The sequence below is a fragment of the Brassica napus genome, chromosome C2 (assembly GCF_020379485.1).
Source record: "Brassica napus cultivar Da-Ae chromosome C2, Da-Ae, whole genome shotgun sequence".
Classification (NCBI taxonomy): Eukaryota; Viridiplantae; Streptophyta; class Magnoliopsida; order Brassicales; family Brassicaceae; genus Brassica; species Brassica napus.
The window spans coordinates 3,244,768-3,261,763 of record NC_063445.1 but is presented as its reverse complement, the minus strand read 5'-3'; the positions used below and the strand labels follow the sequence as shown (position 1 = coordinate 3,261,763).

At 35.3% G+C, this 16,996-nt stretch overlaps 1 protein-coding gene, 1 long non-coding RNA gene, 1 other non-coding gene and 1 pseudogene across 3 annotated transcripts; 2 read left to right on the top strand and 2 right to left on the bottom strand.

The window, feature by feature from the left end:
* Positions 1–5,076: 5,076 nt before the first annotated feature.
* On the bottom strand, positions 5,077–6,389 carry LOC125581297. The gene is made up of 4 exons (XR_007318965.1): positions 5,759–6,389; positions 5,588–5,681; positions 5,406–5,491; positions 5,077–5,331 (listed from the first exon to the last, which is right to left on the bottom strand). It is a non-coding gene; the product is annotated as an uncharacterized LOC125581297 (long non-coding RNA).
* Positions 6,390–7,770: 1,381 nt separating this feature from the next.
* Positions 7,771–11,828, top strand: LOC106377800 (annotated as a pseudogene).
* TRNAT-UGU lies at positions 10,677–10,749 on the bottom strand. Its single transcript has one exon. It is a non-coding gene; the product is annotated as a tRNA-Thr (tRNA).
* Positions 11,829–12,335: 507 nt separating the features above from the next.
* Positions 12,336–16,644, top strand: LOC106380795 (casein kinase 1-like protein HD16). The gene is made up of 16 exons (XM_048746439.1): positions 12,336–12,590; positions 13,069–13,488; positions 13,582–13,707; positions 13,791–13,864; positions 13,946–14,015; positions 14,096–14,151; positions 14,236–14,307; positions 14,395–14,489; positions 14,591–14,657; positions 14,742–14,871; positions 14,957–15,175; positions 15,264–15,394; positions 15,466–15,640; positions 15,714–15,962; positions 16,042–16,230; positions 16,329–16,644. The coding sequence occupies exons 2-16, from the start codon at positions 13,129–13,131 to the stop codon at positions 16,386–16,388; spliced, it is 2,073 nt and encodes a 690-aa protein (XP_048602396.1). The 5' UTR covers positions 12,336–12,590; positions 13,069–13,128; the 3' UTR covers positions 16,389–16,644.
* Positions 16,645–16,996: the final 352 nt, after the last annotated feature.

Genomic DNA, 16,996 nt, shown 5'->3' with positions numbered 1-16,996 from the left:
CATTAATTACTTTTTTGAATTTGGTCTCAAACCTAAATCATAGCATAATTTTTTTTTGGTTGTATAAGCTTATAGTTTTTTTTTTTTTTCTATGAGCTTATAGTTGCTTACATCTAGACTATGTAATAAAGATACTTCCGCCACAATAGAGAATAATTTCTTTATTTTTTTTCTTTCACACAGAGAATAATTTCTTTATATATACCAGATCCTTCATTTCTCCACTTCCATTAATTTTTTTTTTCCTTTTATTTTTCCCAAAGGGATTAAGTGGGATATATATCTGCAATTTTGATTATTGGCAGATCACTGGTTCATATATATCCCACTTATGACATTCTTTTTGTATCATATTATGAGAAATGGATTTACAAATGAATGAATAGTAATTTTGGGAGAAAGGAAAAAGCATGAATGTATGCAATATCTCAATGCGCATGATATCAGGACTTTCCATTTAAAGCGAAGCTTTTAGATCGAAACTTGCAGCAAAGCTAACCGTTCTTTTTTTGTTTTCCCCTTTTTCGGTTTCTAGATGATTATTTCTCTATCGCTTCTTTTCTACTGTCTCTTTATTTTTTTCTTTCCTTTTCTTTCAATTTCTGAAATAATATTTGCATCAAACCATATATAACTACAATCATTGTCTTCCGGAAGATATATACATAGAATGAGATTTTTTGTTTATCCCTTTTTCGAATTTGCTTGATGATTGTGATTTAAAAATTTGTATTAGTTTTGTTTTCTGTCATCACCTAAATTCAAAACGATGGAATGAGATTTTTTTGTTTATCCCTTTTTCGAATTTGCTTGATGATTGTGTTTTAAAATTTTGTATTAGTTCTATTTTCTGTCATCACCTAAATTCAAAACGATGGAAACCAAGTGTGACTTTCTACAAAACATGAATATTTTCTTTAACCTAATATTCAACCTTTCACATATGAAACTGGATTTATGTACATACGATATTACTACAAAGAAAAATATTGGTGACTAACGTAAAAATTTCTGTATTTTCTTTTTTGATCAAACACGTAATTTCTTTATATCACGAATATATAACATATTAATTAAATCAACTAGTGATGCGACAACACTAATAATACATCCTACTCAATCAAAATAATATAACTAAAAAGCGTAATTTGTTGGACAAAGAGATTTGACGGTCACATGCAGTCATGCATTAGCCAATGGCTTTCTACCTCCACAGCTTCGCCTTCCTTGCACGATCCAAACCTCGTACCATTTAGAAATGTTATTTTCTTAACCGGTCCAAAGCGGTTATATTCGTAGATCCGATTTTCTACACACTTGTTGCAGTTTCTCACAAGGTTGTATTTTACAGCTGATTTGTTATATCACTAATTCGAATATAATTTCATATATTTGTACGATTTCGATGTTAAGAAAACAATCACTCCACACAACAACATAGGCCCACGGGTTCGGCTAGTTTGGTTTTGGGATAGTTTGGTCCCGTAAAATTTCGCCGAATTGAACCGAAAAAATATTCGGTGTAGTTCGGTTTGGTTCTCGGGTAATTCGGTTTCAAAAATTTTTACCGAAATTTTTGGTTTTGCGGTTAGTTCGGTTAAATTTTTGGTTTAAATTAAATAAATTTTAAATTTAAATTAAATAAATTTTAAAATTTTGAGTTTAAATTTTGGTTAGTTTAGTTATTTCGGTTAATTCGATTTGGATTTTGATTAGTTCGGTTCAACATATCAGGTAATATTGGTAATGTTTGAAAAATGATTACCGAACTGAAAATCAAATTTTATAGAAAACCGAACAAATCGACTACCAAACTGAAAATTAATTTTTTTTTTGTTACCGAATCAAACTAATCAAGCTAACCGAAAACCAAATTTTTCGGTTCGGTTAAAAATCTCAGCCCTACAACAACACATTTCATTTTCACTTTTGTTTTCAGGATTAGGATTAAATATTGTGGTTGTGGTATGATATAAGTGAGGTTTGTATGAGATAAATGCATATTGTGAGATAATTGCGGTTTGCGTAAAGTAAGTGGTTTAAAACTATCTAATCGAAAAAGAGTTTGAAAAAACTGAAAAAGCATATCGAATAATTTTTGTTGAACATATATATATTTATTATTATTTATTTAAATAATTATTGATATTTATGTATTTAAAGAATAAGAAAATAGTTGTTATTTGCGTCTAATGAAACATTTTTCTCTGTCTTTTCCTCTTTATATTTGTATGTTGTTTTGGTAAAAAACATGTCTTTTAGGAAGATTTGCCTATATTTTATTGATCTATTTATTTTTTAACATCAAATTTTTAAATTTTATTTGTACTATATATACTTTAATATGACACTGACATATCTTTAATACGTCAAAAAATTTGAACTTTAAGTATTTGATTACATAGTTAACTAGGGTCGGACGGGATATACTTTACTTGTGATCTATGTTATTATTTTTTATATAATTTGTGTTTTAGGTTCACATTTGCAAAATGTATAAGATATACTATTTTATTAATTTAAGTTATTGGTTAGTTAATTTGTAAATAATTTTTGTTTGACTTTTTGCTTCTATGATATTACTATGATTGGGTTATTATATCATTTTCAGTTGAATTTTTTTTATTAAATTATTTAAAAAAATCACATTTAGTTAATGTCAGTGATTTATTATATATTAACATCTAAATAATTTATTTGTTATATCTCAATTTTAGTGTTTGGCCCTTTTAAAGTAAGAAGCTTGAGTCCGTGAACTGATCTTTATATTTTGTCTTTTAAATGTTGTTTGAGTTAATATGACAATTCTTTTTGGTTTTCGTATGTGGCCCTGCAAAATTAATAGTGAGTTTTTAGTGGTGGTATGATAGGTAGACGATTTTGAACTTTTTTGGAATGTTTTTAGCACTGTAAGTATTAACTCGGAGGCATGAAATTTTTAACTTTATTTAGAAAACCACTTGAGTTCAAAATTAACATGCAATTTAAGTCTCAGCCCTAAGTTTCATATTCTTCCAGTGATTTATAAGAAATATTTAACAGCCCTACTTGGAAGCTCACATAAAGATTGCCGGAGACCGTTTGTTCTCTTATTCTTAAAGGGCAACAACCTGTTTAGGACCATATAAACTCATAAGTTTGGCGCTAATAGTTTTTTTTTTGTTTGGAACACAAAAAAATAGTTTACTTACTAAAGTTGTGTTTAAAAAAAAAAATATTTGTGTTTTATTGGAAGAGGTAAGAAAAAAGTAAGAGACGGAAACTATCTCACTTGCACGTGAAAGTCTGGTGCTATTTGAATTGAAACCCAAGTGGCATGTTTTTGTTATTTTCTCTTATTTTTAGGGTTTTAAGGATTTACTAAAAGTTAAATGAATACTGATGTTTTTTAAGATAAATTAATGGATCAAAATTAAGTTTTTTTTTTCACGAAGATTTTCAAAACATTTACAGACAGTATACAGTGTATAGATTAAATGAAAATGCATTATTTAATTTTTTCGTAATAAATACAGAACTTAATAGGAAACTATTGCTCGCTTCAGTAAAAAAAAACTATTGTTCAAAAGAAATAATGTTTATTAATAAAAGAAATTGCAAATTACAAAACTGGCATTTACTACTTTGTATTTGTATTTCTTTGAATCGGGCTTTGATTTAACATTACTAAATAACTCTATTCAATAAAGTTAACAAAAATATATGATCGGACAGTCGTAAAGAAGCTATTTACTCTATTTTTTTAATATATATTTTCGTCACCATCATCTTAAAAGAAATGCCTTGAGAAAAATCAAATGCGTCTTTATCTCTTCAGTTTTTTTATTTATTTGAGAGCTGATATTCAATTAAAACAAAGAAGTGTAAAATATTACATCCCCAGTGGGGCAGATTCGATTGAGACTTCAAATAAAAATCCTAGTATTATAATAGCCCAGAGTTTTATATCAATGAAACCAGTTGCCCATGTTAGTATCCCATTGGATAGAATCACAAAGAGGCCCATCAAAACCCAATCAAGTAGAGGAAAAGTCAATTCTGGAAAATACATGCAGACTTTGGTTTTGTCGAAGATTGACGAAGATCCGAGAGACGGAGTGCACGAAAGAAATCATCTGCTAAATTGGCAAACCAGGAAGCATCAGGAGGTAAAGTACCAAACTTGCATCAACTAAGAGGAGATATTAGGATTAGAATCCCGAAGACCTGAGATTTTATTGCTGATAGTAGAGTCTATGAATCGCAAGACACGAGAGAATTTAGAACAAAGTCTCGAAATATTTCTCGATTAGATCGGAGACTGGTTATCTGGTGGGAATAAATCACTGGAAAACTGACTCTAACTGATTATCAAGCAAATCTACAGCAACATTTGTTTCATAATCAAGTAGCTATCAACACAGAATAATCTGTTGCCGACAATCGAAAAAAGACTGTAGAAATCTACTGAATAATTTAGAAGGAAAAAGTGATGATCTTCACTGAATTGAACTCACTTATTTATAGGTGTAAATCCACAACAATTTTAGATAGGAGATGTATGGAATGAGATGTCTTGGATGAATGGGTCAGTGATATTAATGAAAACATTAATTGTATTTAATAAATCTAACAGAGAACAGTAACGCCGCAGTTTTTTTTCAGTGGGAGGAAGAAGAAACATGTCATAACCTAAGTCAAATAATGTTTTTCGTGCAGACCAACTTTAAAAATAATAGTTTTGCTGTATGACCCTTCCTAAATCAAACTTCTTTGTTTTTTAGCAAGCCCAAATTAAACTTATCCCATTAATTGAAACACAGTACTTTGGAGTTGACGGACACGTGTCGAGACCAGAACACTCGACTTAATGACGTGGCGCTAAGAGCATGTTCAATGGGGGAACCTCAAATTGGGTTCTTAGTAAATATTTAAGTAATAAACTTAAGTTAAGAACTTTTGTTAAGAAACAATGATTTTGAGTGCTCCAATGGTAGAACCCAATTAAGGGTTCTTAAAAAAAAGCATATACAGAGAGAGGACAGTAGAAGTTACTCAAACGAGACTATAATAGACTCTCGTCAAGGCGAAATATGTATACGTTATATTTGGTCAGAACAAAGCAGCACGTTCCATTCCAGGTCCTCGAGGCTTTGCACCAATCAGAAGAGCCCAGTCCACATCTTGAAACACTTCATATGGATATGTTCCTATATCAACTTCTCTCAACAAGGGGAACAAGGAATCCTCCAGCTCCATTGCAACACCTTCGAGGGCTTGGATTGATCTCTCTGATCCAAGAAGTTTCAAAGCAATGGGCTGGTTTGGTCCTAACACTGAACCTGAAGCAAGCTACACAAGGAAAACAATAAGATAAGATCAAATGATTGGTAAGTAAAGTAATCAAATCTAAAGGAAGGACTTACTTTGAAGAGAAGGTGGTTTGAAATCATGCCTGCAGCACCTGAGACTGCGATATTGATCATCTTCTTCCATGATTAAGTCTCCTCCTCTTGTAAACACACACGTTTGGTAACTCAAAATCAAAGAACAAAGAGTTTTAAAGGTTGAAACTTTACAACTGAAACAGAGAGAAAGTAAAGATTACAGCTTTGAGGTCATAGGTGAGGCAGAACACTCCATAACACTCTTTCTTCGTCTTCATCGACCCATTTTCTTGAACCGCGACAGGTGCTTGGCTACTTTTAACATAAATTCAAAACAAGCATATGATCAGATAAAGGTTGAAACTTTATTTGAAGAGTGTAAAGAGACTTACTTCTGAGAAAACAGAGCAAGAGATTTGGAGATGGAAGTTGTGTGGAGAGGTGGAGGAAGAAGAAGATGGCGAAACTGGTTTGAAAGATGCAACTTGGAGGAGAGGCGAAGCTGAGACGAAGAGCGGAGGAAAGGCGACGTCGTTTTGGGGGTTGAAAGCTCAGACATGGCCATTATCGCACAGACACAAACTGTGAAAGTAAGAAGTTTTACGGAACTATGGAGAGACAGAGAGAGAGAGAGCGCGCCAAGACAGAGAGGATTAGAGAATCCATAACGGCTCTTTCCTCCTACCTCCTTCGAGGAGAGATCCAGGTCCATCATCACACAATCAATAGACTAGATATGTTCAACGATTGTCGGTCAAACCTACGAGAGAGGTGACGACGCAGAGATCGCCGTGGAGACCACCGGCGGCGAAGCGGCCGAAACCCTCGGCGCGGCCGGTTAAAGCTCTGAGGTTGCAATCGACGTCGGCGTATGGTAGTGTGGTCATCGTCGACTTCGGGGAAGAGAGAACACATCCTTCGTCGGGTTGAAGTTTTCTTCACCGACCAAAATCACATCTCCAATGCCCTATCAACACGCGTCCACAAAGAAGCGTGTCTTGAAACGTTTAATTAAGACCCGACTCCTAAATTAATTACCATTTTTCATTTATTTTAATTACTTATTAGCCTAAGAGCCATACTTAAGAGCCCTGAATGAACATGTTCTAAGGTGTTTTCAGAGGAGGGAGACAAACATTTTTTTATATATATATAGATATTACAAAAAATATTGTCTATTTTAATCTAAATCATTAATAATTGAATTCAGTAAACTTTAATATTGGGCCATCAGTGTCGAACTCGTTCTGATTCTATTACAATACCCATCCCACAACGAACCAATCAATTCATCGATCGCTTACACATCATCATCGTTTTCTTCCTGTGAAAGTGAAAACCCTTTTCTTTCTATCATTCACTAATTAATTCAGAGCAAGAAACCCAGACACTGTCAGCGAAACCTTCCGAGCTAAAAAAAAAAATTATCGGAGTCTCTTCTCTGGTTGGAGCGAGTCGCAAATTACAAGGAGAGATAGATCGGGTGCTGAAGAAGGTAGCATCCCCCACAATGATTCCTTATGATTTATTTGTTTTCAGTGATATGGAGAATCTTATAGTACATAAGCTTCGGATTCAAAGGTGTAGCCTTTCATCCACATTAATGTAGAATTGGGTTTACTGAAGCAGTGTTGTGAGATGATCTGTGTGCGTTAAACCAAAGGAAGAATTTGCAAGTTTAATTTTTGTTTGATTTGTGAGTGGTTTTTTTGCCAGTGGAAAAACTCAATATGGAGCTCCGTGTTTGTTGTTTATGCAGTGGAATATGAGAAGAATGTTTCTTTTTCGAAGCAGTAAAAGTTTTTTTACTTGGGCAGAGGACAAACAAACAAACTCGAGCTTTTTTGGTGGGTTTCAGGTATATGATAGGGATAATGTTAACCAAAAGGAAAAGTTTGAGCCGGATTTGAAGAAGGAGATCAAGAAGCTGCAGCGGTATAGGGACCAGATCAAGACTTGGATTCAGCCTGCTGAGATCAAAGATTAAAAAAATAGTCAGTCTCAGTCCTCTTCTTTCTCTTAATTTGATGACTAACGAGGGGCCTCCCTGGCTCCCCTGCAGCGCACCTGCCAACCAATCTATGGCTGTGTTTAGTTTTAATCTGTCATCTTAACATCGTATAACTAAAGCTTTCCTAGCAAATTGAAGAAAAAACTGATTTTTATTCGTTTGGGGCGGTGGTTTTGCTTGTCATACTCTTAGTTGCTCTCTAGCTAGTTTTATTTGGTTTCATATAGCTGAAATGAGTAGCGCCATCTCTGTTATTATCATTATATACCTGCTTTGTAGTTCTGTTGTGAAGGAATCTTATTACCTATTTGTTGTACACTCCACTGAGCAGATTGTCTGTCATTTGGTTTAGATCAGTGCATCATATGAGCAATCCCTGGTTGACTCTGAGAAATGGAGAGGTTTAAGATCTGTGAGAAAGAGACCAAGACAAAAGCCTTCTCTAAGGAAGGACTGTCACTGGGTCAGCAACCTAAAACTGTAAGCATTTCTCCACGTTTGGGTCGATTTACATAGTACTTAGACCTCTGTTTAGTAGCCAGTTTCCTGATTGTGTCTGCTTTGTGTTCAATAGGATCCAAAAGAGAAAGCAAAGTCAGAGACACAAGAGACTGGTTGAACAATGTGGTTAGTTTCTTTGGCGCCTTCATGCTTGATTATTGATTCTCGAATTTTTGAAACTCCCAGGCTAATTATGGTTGGTATGAGGTCCGGTCCTTATGGATTAACTTAAATCATTGCTGTAGCTGATTCGCCACTCATTTCTTGTGCTGTGTCTGTCACAAAATTCAGGAATCTTTTTGAAAGGTGAAACTTCAGGAAATTTAGCGTTAGATTAGCATTAACATGACTTAAATTTGTCAGGGTACTCCATTGAGCATGAAGAGTTCTGTGGCAGCGTCAGCATCTCAAGTTCGGGTAGGTATTCCTATTATCCTATATCCCTTTGTTGAAGGAATTTTTGGTTAATATTCGTAATTTTGGCTTTGTTTCAGAGCATAAGTTTGCCAACACATCATCAGAGTACTTCTCAAGAGAAGACAGAGGATACGACTTTACCGGAGAGCAATTCTGAGACACCACCAAAAACACCTCCTCAAAAGAATGGTGCAAGCCTTCACTCAGCACCATCAACACCCGTTGGAGGACGTCCAAGTTTGAATGTTCCCGTCAGTAATGTTTTAAACGCGCCAGTTCCCTTATCAACTTCAGTTCCTGCTCAAACTTCCACAGAAAGTATGGGAAGTTTGTCTCCAGTGTCTGCCAAGGAAGAAGATGAAACAGCCTTGCCTTCCCCTAAACCACCTTCATCTGTTGCGGATGCTCCCTTGAGGGGCATTGGTAGAGTTAGCATCCCCAACAGCCCCAACCAAGCCAGCCTTCGTCTCCAGTTCCAACTAATGGAGCTCGCTTTAGTGCTACTTCAGCAGCTGAAGTTGCAAAGAGAAATATAATGGGAGTTGAGAGCAACGTTCAACCTCTAACTTCTCCACTGAGCAAAATGGTGTTGCCACCAACTGCGAAGGTTAATGATGGAACTACCTCTGATATCAACCCTAGTGAAGTTGCGGCTAGTATCGGTAGAGCCTTTTCACCGTCTGTTGTATCTGGTTCGCAGTGGAGGCCTGGGAGTCCTTTCCAGAGTCAGAATGAAACGGTGAGTTGCGGGACTTTTGTACTATATTTAAGTTGGTAGTATGAGCAATATAGTGGCTTTACTTGTTAGCTTTTCGCCTATTCTGGAATATACTTCAGAAAAAAACATCAGGGTACTTTTATGTGTAACTCTGTGTAGAATAGGGTTTACACTCTAATGTAAGGTCTCTGTGAGGTGTTTTCCTAGGGCTTTGTATCCGATGACTTTGGTTAATGTTTATTTGTGGTTTGTTAGGCTCTACTATCTTGTCTTTTTATATGAAATACGTTCAGTTTTTTGGCTTTTAGGTCTGTGGAAGAACTCATTTAGCACCAGATCAAAGAGAGAAATTTTTACAGCGGTTGCAGCAAGTAGAGCAAGGTCATGGAAACCTCTAAGGCACGCCTTCTCTATCTGGAGGAAACGAGAAGCAGTTTTCTTCACAGCAGCAAAACCCTCTCTTAGAGCAGGTACCATATTTTATTCTGTTTGAATGTTGTGTACTTACAAGGTCTTGGGAACGATTGTTAAAAAAATTATGGAATAATCACATGATTAATTAATAGTACCCAAAACATTCCATCATAATAAGATATTATATTTTCTATATTCTAGTCTGTCTCGCAGAGCTCTGCCATCTCTCCTCAGGGTAGCTTGGGAATTCAAGCACCAGGTTTTAATGTCATGAGTTCTGGCCTCCTTGCAGCAGCAATCAAATGCCATGACTCAACAATTGGGTCAGCAGCCTTATGTTACTGGTAAAAAAAAACACCGTTTAGGACACCTCAGTGGTTTAGGGTGTCATTGTGGACAGTTTCTGTGTTTAACAACTAACGTCTGTGGTAAAAATACAATCTGAGATGCATATTATTCGATTATAATCGTAAAAACGATCTAGGATTTACATTATTCGACTATAATCATTTTTTTGTGAAGCTAAACACTTTGCGATAGAGTTCTGCAAATTTTGGAGTTAATTAAATCGTAGGTTGGGCGCTCTTTTTGGTTTCGACTTGTGAAAGTGTAAATGGGAAATAATAGCGAAGTAAGAGACTCTGTTCTTGATGTGTGTACAGATGTAGATCATGTTAGAAATGATGATCAGCTCCTGATGATTCAACATCCATTGCAGCTTCAAAGGCTATTACAAATGAGGATGATCCTAAAGGTCTATTTGATACCTCGGTAAGCTTTATCTGTACTCACATTTTATTACTCGTTAGTATCTCCTTGATATACGCTTTCATTCTCAGATACCTTTGAACGAAAATTTTAAATTATTATGTCTTTGTTGGTGTTGTTGAGTATTTTTTCTTTGTCATTCCTTCACTTAAACTTCACATATGCAGTTTAATAGTGAATCTGGTCTATAATGGAGACACGGAGTAATGATGCTTATGGAACCGATACTTTGTTCTTTGCATTTTATTGTATATACAATATATATAAATCAATAAATCACAAAAAATTTCCTTTATTTTCTTCATTTATTTTGCCAAGATCTAACCCTTTTACTTTACCCCAATATATATTCCTATATGGAAGTTTATATGACATAATATAAATGGCGTGGTAACTCTTGGAAAAAGGTGAAAGAAGTCTTTTCAATCTTTTTTTTTTAAGTACATTAAAAATCATGTAAAAAAATGAAAAACTATGTAAAAGCCGGCTATCGGAATCGAACCGATGACCATCGCATTACAAATGCGATGCTCTAACCTCTGAGCTAAGCGGGCTCAACTAAAATAGTGTATACAAATTCACTAAACTAGTAGATCGTATTAATTAACTATTCTATTCATATTTTTACTTATCTATTTAGAATTCATCATATTTTCGATATTCTAGAACAGAATATAGCTCAAATAAATAGTGACTATCATTAAATAAATAAAACAAAACCTTAATGAATTAATATAATATAGCAATATATCGACTTCCTAAAGGTGTATTTGATACCTCGGTAAGCCTTATCTGTACTCACATTTTATTACCCGTTAGTATCTCCTTGATATACGCTTTCATTCTCAGATATCTTTGAACGAAAATTTTAAATTATTATGTATTTGTTGGTGTTGTTGAGTGTTTTTTCTTTGTCATTCCTTCACTTAAACTTCACATATGCAGTTTAATAGTGAATCTGGTCTATAATGGAGACACGGAGTAATGATGCTTATGGAACCGATACTTTGTTCTTTGCATTTTATCATCAGCAGGTAACCAAAGACTCAACGCTCCATAATTTATTTTATCGGTTTAGTGCTGCTCTTTTATTCTTTGTTTTTTTTCTGGGGTATGGTTAGAACTTAGAACTCATATCAGCAGTATCTAGCTGCAAAAGAGCTGAAGAAACAGTCATGGAGATACCACAGAAAGTTCAACACTTGGTTTCAGAGACATAAAGAGCCAAAGATTGCAACTGATGAGTATGAACAAGGAGCCTATGTTTACTTTGATTTCCAAAACCCCCAAAGACGAGTGTCAAGAAGGAGGATGGTAATGATTTGATTCTTGTCTTTTTCTTTGTACTGCCGAAGATGATAAATGGTATTGTTTCTGTGTAGATGTCAAAGGATCAAAAACGAGTTCACATTGGAATATAGTTACCTTGAAGTTCGTATAGGAAAAAAAAGAGAGGTTATATGTAAATAGGCTCTTCCGCAAATGCTATTTCCTAAGTCAATTTTTACACTTTTCTTTTCAAAAAACTAATTACTTTTCCGATTCAAAGTTTGAGAACTTTTTGTTGAAGACTCTTAACAACTAATGAGATGCAGTCCAAAATATATAATCAGTATTGGTCTTTGCTTCTTCACGGTTGATATGCCTTCTCACTGAAGTGCTTTATGGAATGTTTGGTTGAACCTTGAAAGCGAAAGGACATTAACTCTTTTTTACTTTTTTTTTCTATTACTTACATCAAAAACTAGTAAATTCTACAAAATAATATATCATAAACTTGGAAAAAAAAATATGAGAAATTTGTAAATATGCTTAAACGACATTTTACACTAACCGTCAAATTCATTTTTTTTATATTTTGCAAAAAGGCTGAAGAGTATGTGGGTAGACACGGCCTCACACGTGCTTTTTTATTGGATACAAAGTCACATTGCATACATACGAACGTGTTGAATCAGTATATTAATAAATTTAAAATCATATGAGCAAACGGAAGTAAACAGCAATAATAACACCCATTTAACATTTAAAAATGACTACAAATATCTTTTTTAATTCAAAATGAAGTTTTTTTTTTGAAAATAGAAGAAAATAAAATAAAAATCTTCACCAAATATATGCCAGAATTTTATTTGTAAAAAGTTGATCAATCCAAGACAGAAAAAAAAAAAACTCCTCCCAAATCTGCACATCCTATCATCTTCAATCTTCATTATTAATAAACCTAAATCTATCTAAAAAGTTGTATCTCTCTCTCTCTCTCTTTGGGGGGTGCTTCACAGCTACAAAAAGTTTTAACCTTCCGTTTCTCATTCTGAAATATTTCTAAGGAGAGATCTGAAAGTTTTCGTTCCTTTTAACCGATCATCGTTTCCTTTTCGAAGCCGTTCATCTGGTAAACTGTTTTTGACATCTCGTTTTTGATTTGGTGGTGGTTGTTGTTGTTGTGTTTTTGATTGTTTTCTTCGTTAAAAGTCTCTTACTTGTGTTGTTTTCTGGAAGATCTAGCTTTTGGATGATGATGATTTTGAATATAAATATGACTACTTTGTTATGCTGAGAATCACCAGAGGTTTGTGTTTTGATCAATATGTTCTTAGATTCTTCTGTATGTATTGGCTCTCGTTGATGGCGTTTCTTAGCGATTAAACGATGATTTTGATACTCCTTGAGCCAAAAGCTGATAACTTTATGGTCTGGATTTGGTTTACATTTGCTTGTTTATGTTGATTGCTTCTCTGTTTGATTGTAGTTACCTGCTATCACAATAGCTTTGGTGTCCTCTCTTGTGGATTGTGAAGGAAATGCCAAATAAAATTGTTTCCTCTGGTCAACTAAACTATTATCCTTTGCTACATCTCTTTATGATGCAGGTTTTGTAAAGGGGTTCACTGAAAGACAAAGTTGTTTTTACTCTTTGTATGGAGTGAAGAATGCCAGAGTTAAGAAGTGGAGCACGTAGATTGAGACAACCTAACCCTCAGGTGATTGATCAGGCGGAGAATATTGAGCTTCCTCCTCAAGCTGCAACAAGGAGAAGAGGTGGTGGTGGTGGTGGTGGTAGAGGAAGGGGAACCGCAGCTTTAGCCAAAGACGCTGCACCTCCAAGACCAACTGGTAGAGGTCGAGGCCGAGGCATCAGGCTAATAGATTTAGAGGCCGAGCCTTGTGAGGTTCGTCCAGTGGTAGGTGAACCGGTGGCTGCTGATAAGGGTATCGCTATGGAAGGTGGTAGCCCGGATAAGGCAGTGGGTGTGGAAGAAGATCCCAGCTCAGCTCCTGTCCCTGAAAGGGTAAAAAATTCATGCTAATCTCTCATGACATTCAATTCACCAAGTTTTTTTTTCATATGAGGGAAGATTTTGATTTTGTTTTTTGTTGTCTAGGTACAAGTTGGAAACTCTCCTGTTTACAAGACTGAGAGGAAGCTCGGTAAAGGAGGCTTTGGTCAAGTTTTTGTTGGTAGAAGAGTGAGTGGTGGCAGCGATAGGATTGGTGCAGATGCAATTGAGGTAATGTTGTCAAGAAGCATACTGAAGATTTACAAAAAAGATGTCAAATCGTACAAAAAAAATTATTGTTTTTTCTTTCTCAGGTGGCTCTGAAATTTGAGCACCGGAATAGCAAAGGATGCAATTTTGGCCCACCTTACGAGTGGCAAGTTTACAAGTAAGACATCTTTATTAATTTTCATGCCAAGTTTCTCTTATTTTTTATCTCATCTGTTTCTCCTCTCCTTTTGTTGTGAAGTACGCTCAACGGTTGCTATGGAGTTCCTGCGGTACATCATAAGGGTCGTCAAGGAGATTTTTACATTCTTGTATGTATTTATCTCTGAACTTACTTTGAGTTTTGACCGTGTTATCATGTATTGAGGAACGTTTTAATAAATATTTTCAGGTCATGGACATGCTTGGCCCGAGCCTCTGGGATGTTTGGAATTCTTCGGGGCAATCGTAAGCACTCTTCTCCTTACACCACCATTGTTCTTCTCTTTGCATGATTTTTTTCATATGTCTCATGTTCGTGGCGTGTGGCAGGATGTCTCCAAACATGGTAGCGTGCATTGCAGTTGAGTCCATATCCATTCTTGAGAAATTTCATATGAAAGGGTTAGTGAAATTATTTTCTTTCTTCTTGGCTAATATGACTTAATTGAGCTGATTTTTATGCCATGTTATATTCTTAAATCAAACTAGGTTTGTCCATGGAGATGTGAAGCCTGAAAACTTTTTACTCGGTCAACCCGGAACAGCAGATGAGAAGAAACTCTACCTTGTTGATCTTGGTCTAGGTGAGTTTTTTTATTAATATACTTTTATGAACAACGTTAATCATTATGTACTAGTTTCTTCTCTTATGTATTAGTGTTCACATAATCTTTCTTTCTTTCAGCATCAAAATGGAAAGATTCGCACTCAGGCCATCATGTTGAATATGATCAAAGACCTGATGTGTTCAGGTATTGTCATTACTGTTATTTTATTTTCCCCTTTACATGAATTAAATCATTATTGTTTACATGTTTATAATGTTTTGCATACAGGGGAACAATAAGGTATGCAAGTGTTAATGCACATCTAGGTCGTACTGGAAGTCGGAGAGATGATCTGGAGTCATTGGCTTACACTTTAATTTTTCTCCTGAAGGGAAGATTGCCATGGCAAGGTTACCAGGTCTGTTTTTCATTTCCTTTCAGTGACCTTACAGCTTCTTCATCTGTACTTAGTTACGTATATTCATTGTTTGCTATTTCTGCAGGGTGATAACAAGAGCTTTCTTGTTTCCAAGAAAAAGATGTCAACATCTCCTGAATTAATGTGCTGTTTTTGTCCACCACCGTTTAAGCTATTCCTAGAGGCAGTTACTAATATGAAGTTTGACGAGGAGCCTAACTATGCCAAGCTGATTTCGATTTTTGATACTCTAATTGAACCATCTGCTTTATCTAGACCTATTAGAATTGATGGGGCTCTTAAGGTTACTTCCTGTTTCTAATTCATATGTTTATTTTCTTCACTTTGTATATGAATATTTTCTGAGAGTGCTTCTTTTGCCATATATATAGGTTGGACAAAAACGAGGAAGATTGCTTCTTAATCTGGAAGAGGATGAACAGCCGAAGAAGAAAATCAGAATAGGCAGTCCTGCTACTCAATGGATCTCAGTCTATAACTCTCGTCGTCCCATGAAACAGAGGTGAATACTTTTGCATTCATTAAAGTCAAGTTCCTCTCTAACGATTTAATCTAAATTTTTTGCCTTTGTAGATATCACTACAATGTGGGAGACTCAAGGCTGGACTCGCATGTACAGAAGGGTAATGAAGATGGTCTTTTGATTAGCTGTGTAGCATCATCAGCCAATCTCTGGGCCCTCATTATGGATGCTGGAACTGGATTCACTTCTCAAGTCTATGAATTGTCAACCGTCTTCCTGCACAAGGTAATCAGTTGAAGCAATTAGGAATCAATCTGATTAGTAGCAAATTAGTTAACTCACTATATGTTTTTCACAGGAGTGGATAATGGAACAGTGGGACAAGAACTACTATATAAGTTCGATAGCTGGTTCAGATAACGGGAGCTCGTTAGTTGTTATGTCAAAAGGAACTTCTTATAGTCAGCAGTCATACAAAGTGAGCGACTCATTTCCATACAAGTGGATAAATAAGAAATGGAAAGAAGATTTTCATGTAACGTCTATGACAACTGCCGGTAATCGCTGGGGTGTGATAATGTCTAGGAACTCTGGCTTCTCTGATCAGGTAAGTGTTGATATTTTTGTCTTGTTGTCTGGTGTTTTAGTTTCCCTTAATAATCTGATATGATAAATTGTGTTGAAAGGTGGTGGAGCTTGATTTTTTGTACCCAAGCGATGGAATACATAGGAGGTGGGAGAGTGGGTACAGAATAACATCAATGGCTGCAACTGCGGATCAAGCAGCTTTTATATTAAGCATACCAAAGCGTAAACTGAATGATGAAACTCAAGAGACTCTTCGCACTACTGCCTTTCCAAGTACTCATGTCAAGGTGGGTTTCCTAAATTTTGAACAAACTCTGGATGGATTGTTTTGTTTCCATATACTGAAATTAGAACCTGAGCTTTGTTGGTTGTATTTTATTTTCAGGACAAGTGGGCGAAAAATCTCTACATTGCATCAATATGCTATGGCAGGACAGTGTGCTGATACGCAGTTAGCATCATATGTTCTGTTGGAAAGCCAAAGACAATTGGAGCTGCTTGAGGAGTTATAATACCAATCAAAATGGTAAAACCAGACGCAGCCTGATTGTTGAATGCGTCTTGATATGTATGTAACAAAAGAAAGAAAAGAGAAGATGGAATTAGTAATAGAAAGATTTGAGAGCTTTTTAAGCCATTAAATGTGTGCTTATTTATTGTCATCATTTGCCTTTCAATGCGTCTCTGGACTTGTTCCTGTTTTTCTCTCTTAAACGTTTGATAAGTGAAAGGTGAAAAAGCAAAACCAAACTTAAACCTACATAAGAGAAGCATACTTGATGGGCTATGCAGAGTTTGGATTTGGATTTGGATACATTTGCATGCTAATAATGGGGATACTTAACCCAAATTATTGAATCTATCCTGTTCAATATGTATTATATAAACACAAGTATACATACATGTAATAATAGTTTGGTTATAACAACAACAAAAAATCTGTGTAGTCTACAACAGTCAACAGGCATGAGCTTTTTGTTGGAACCGACCCGAAAAATTTGGTTCGAGTCGGGTACAGACAATGTCTTTTTATCCTACAAAATTTCATTATGA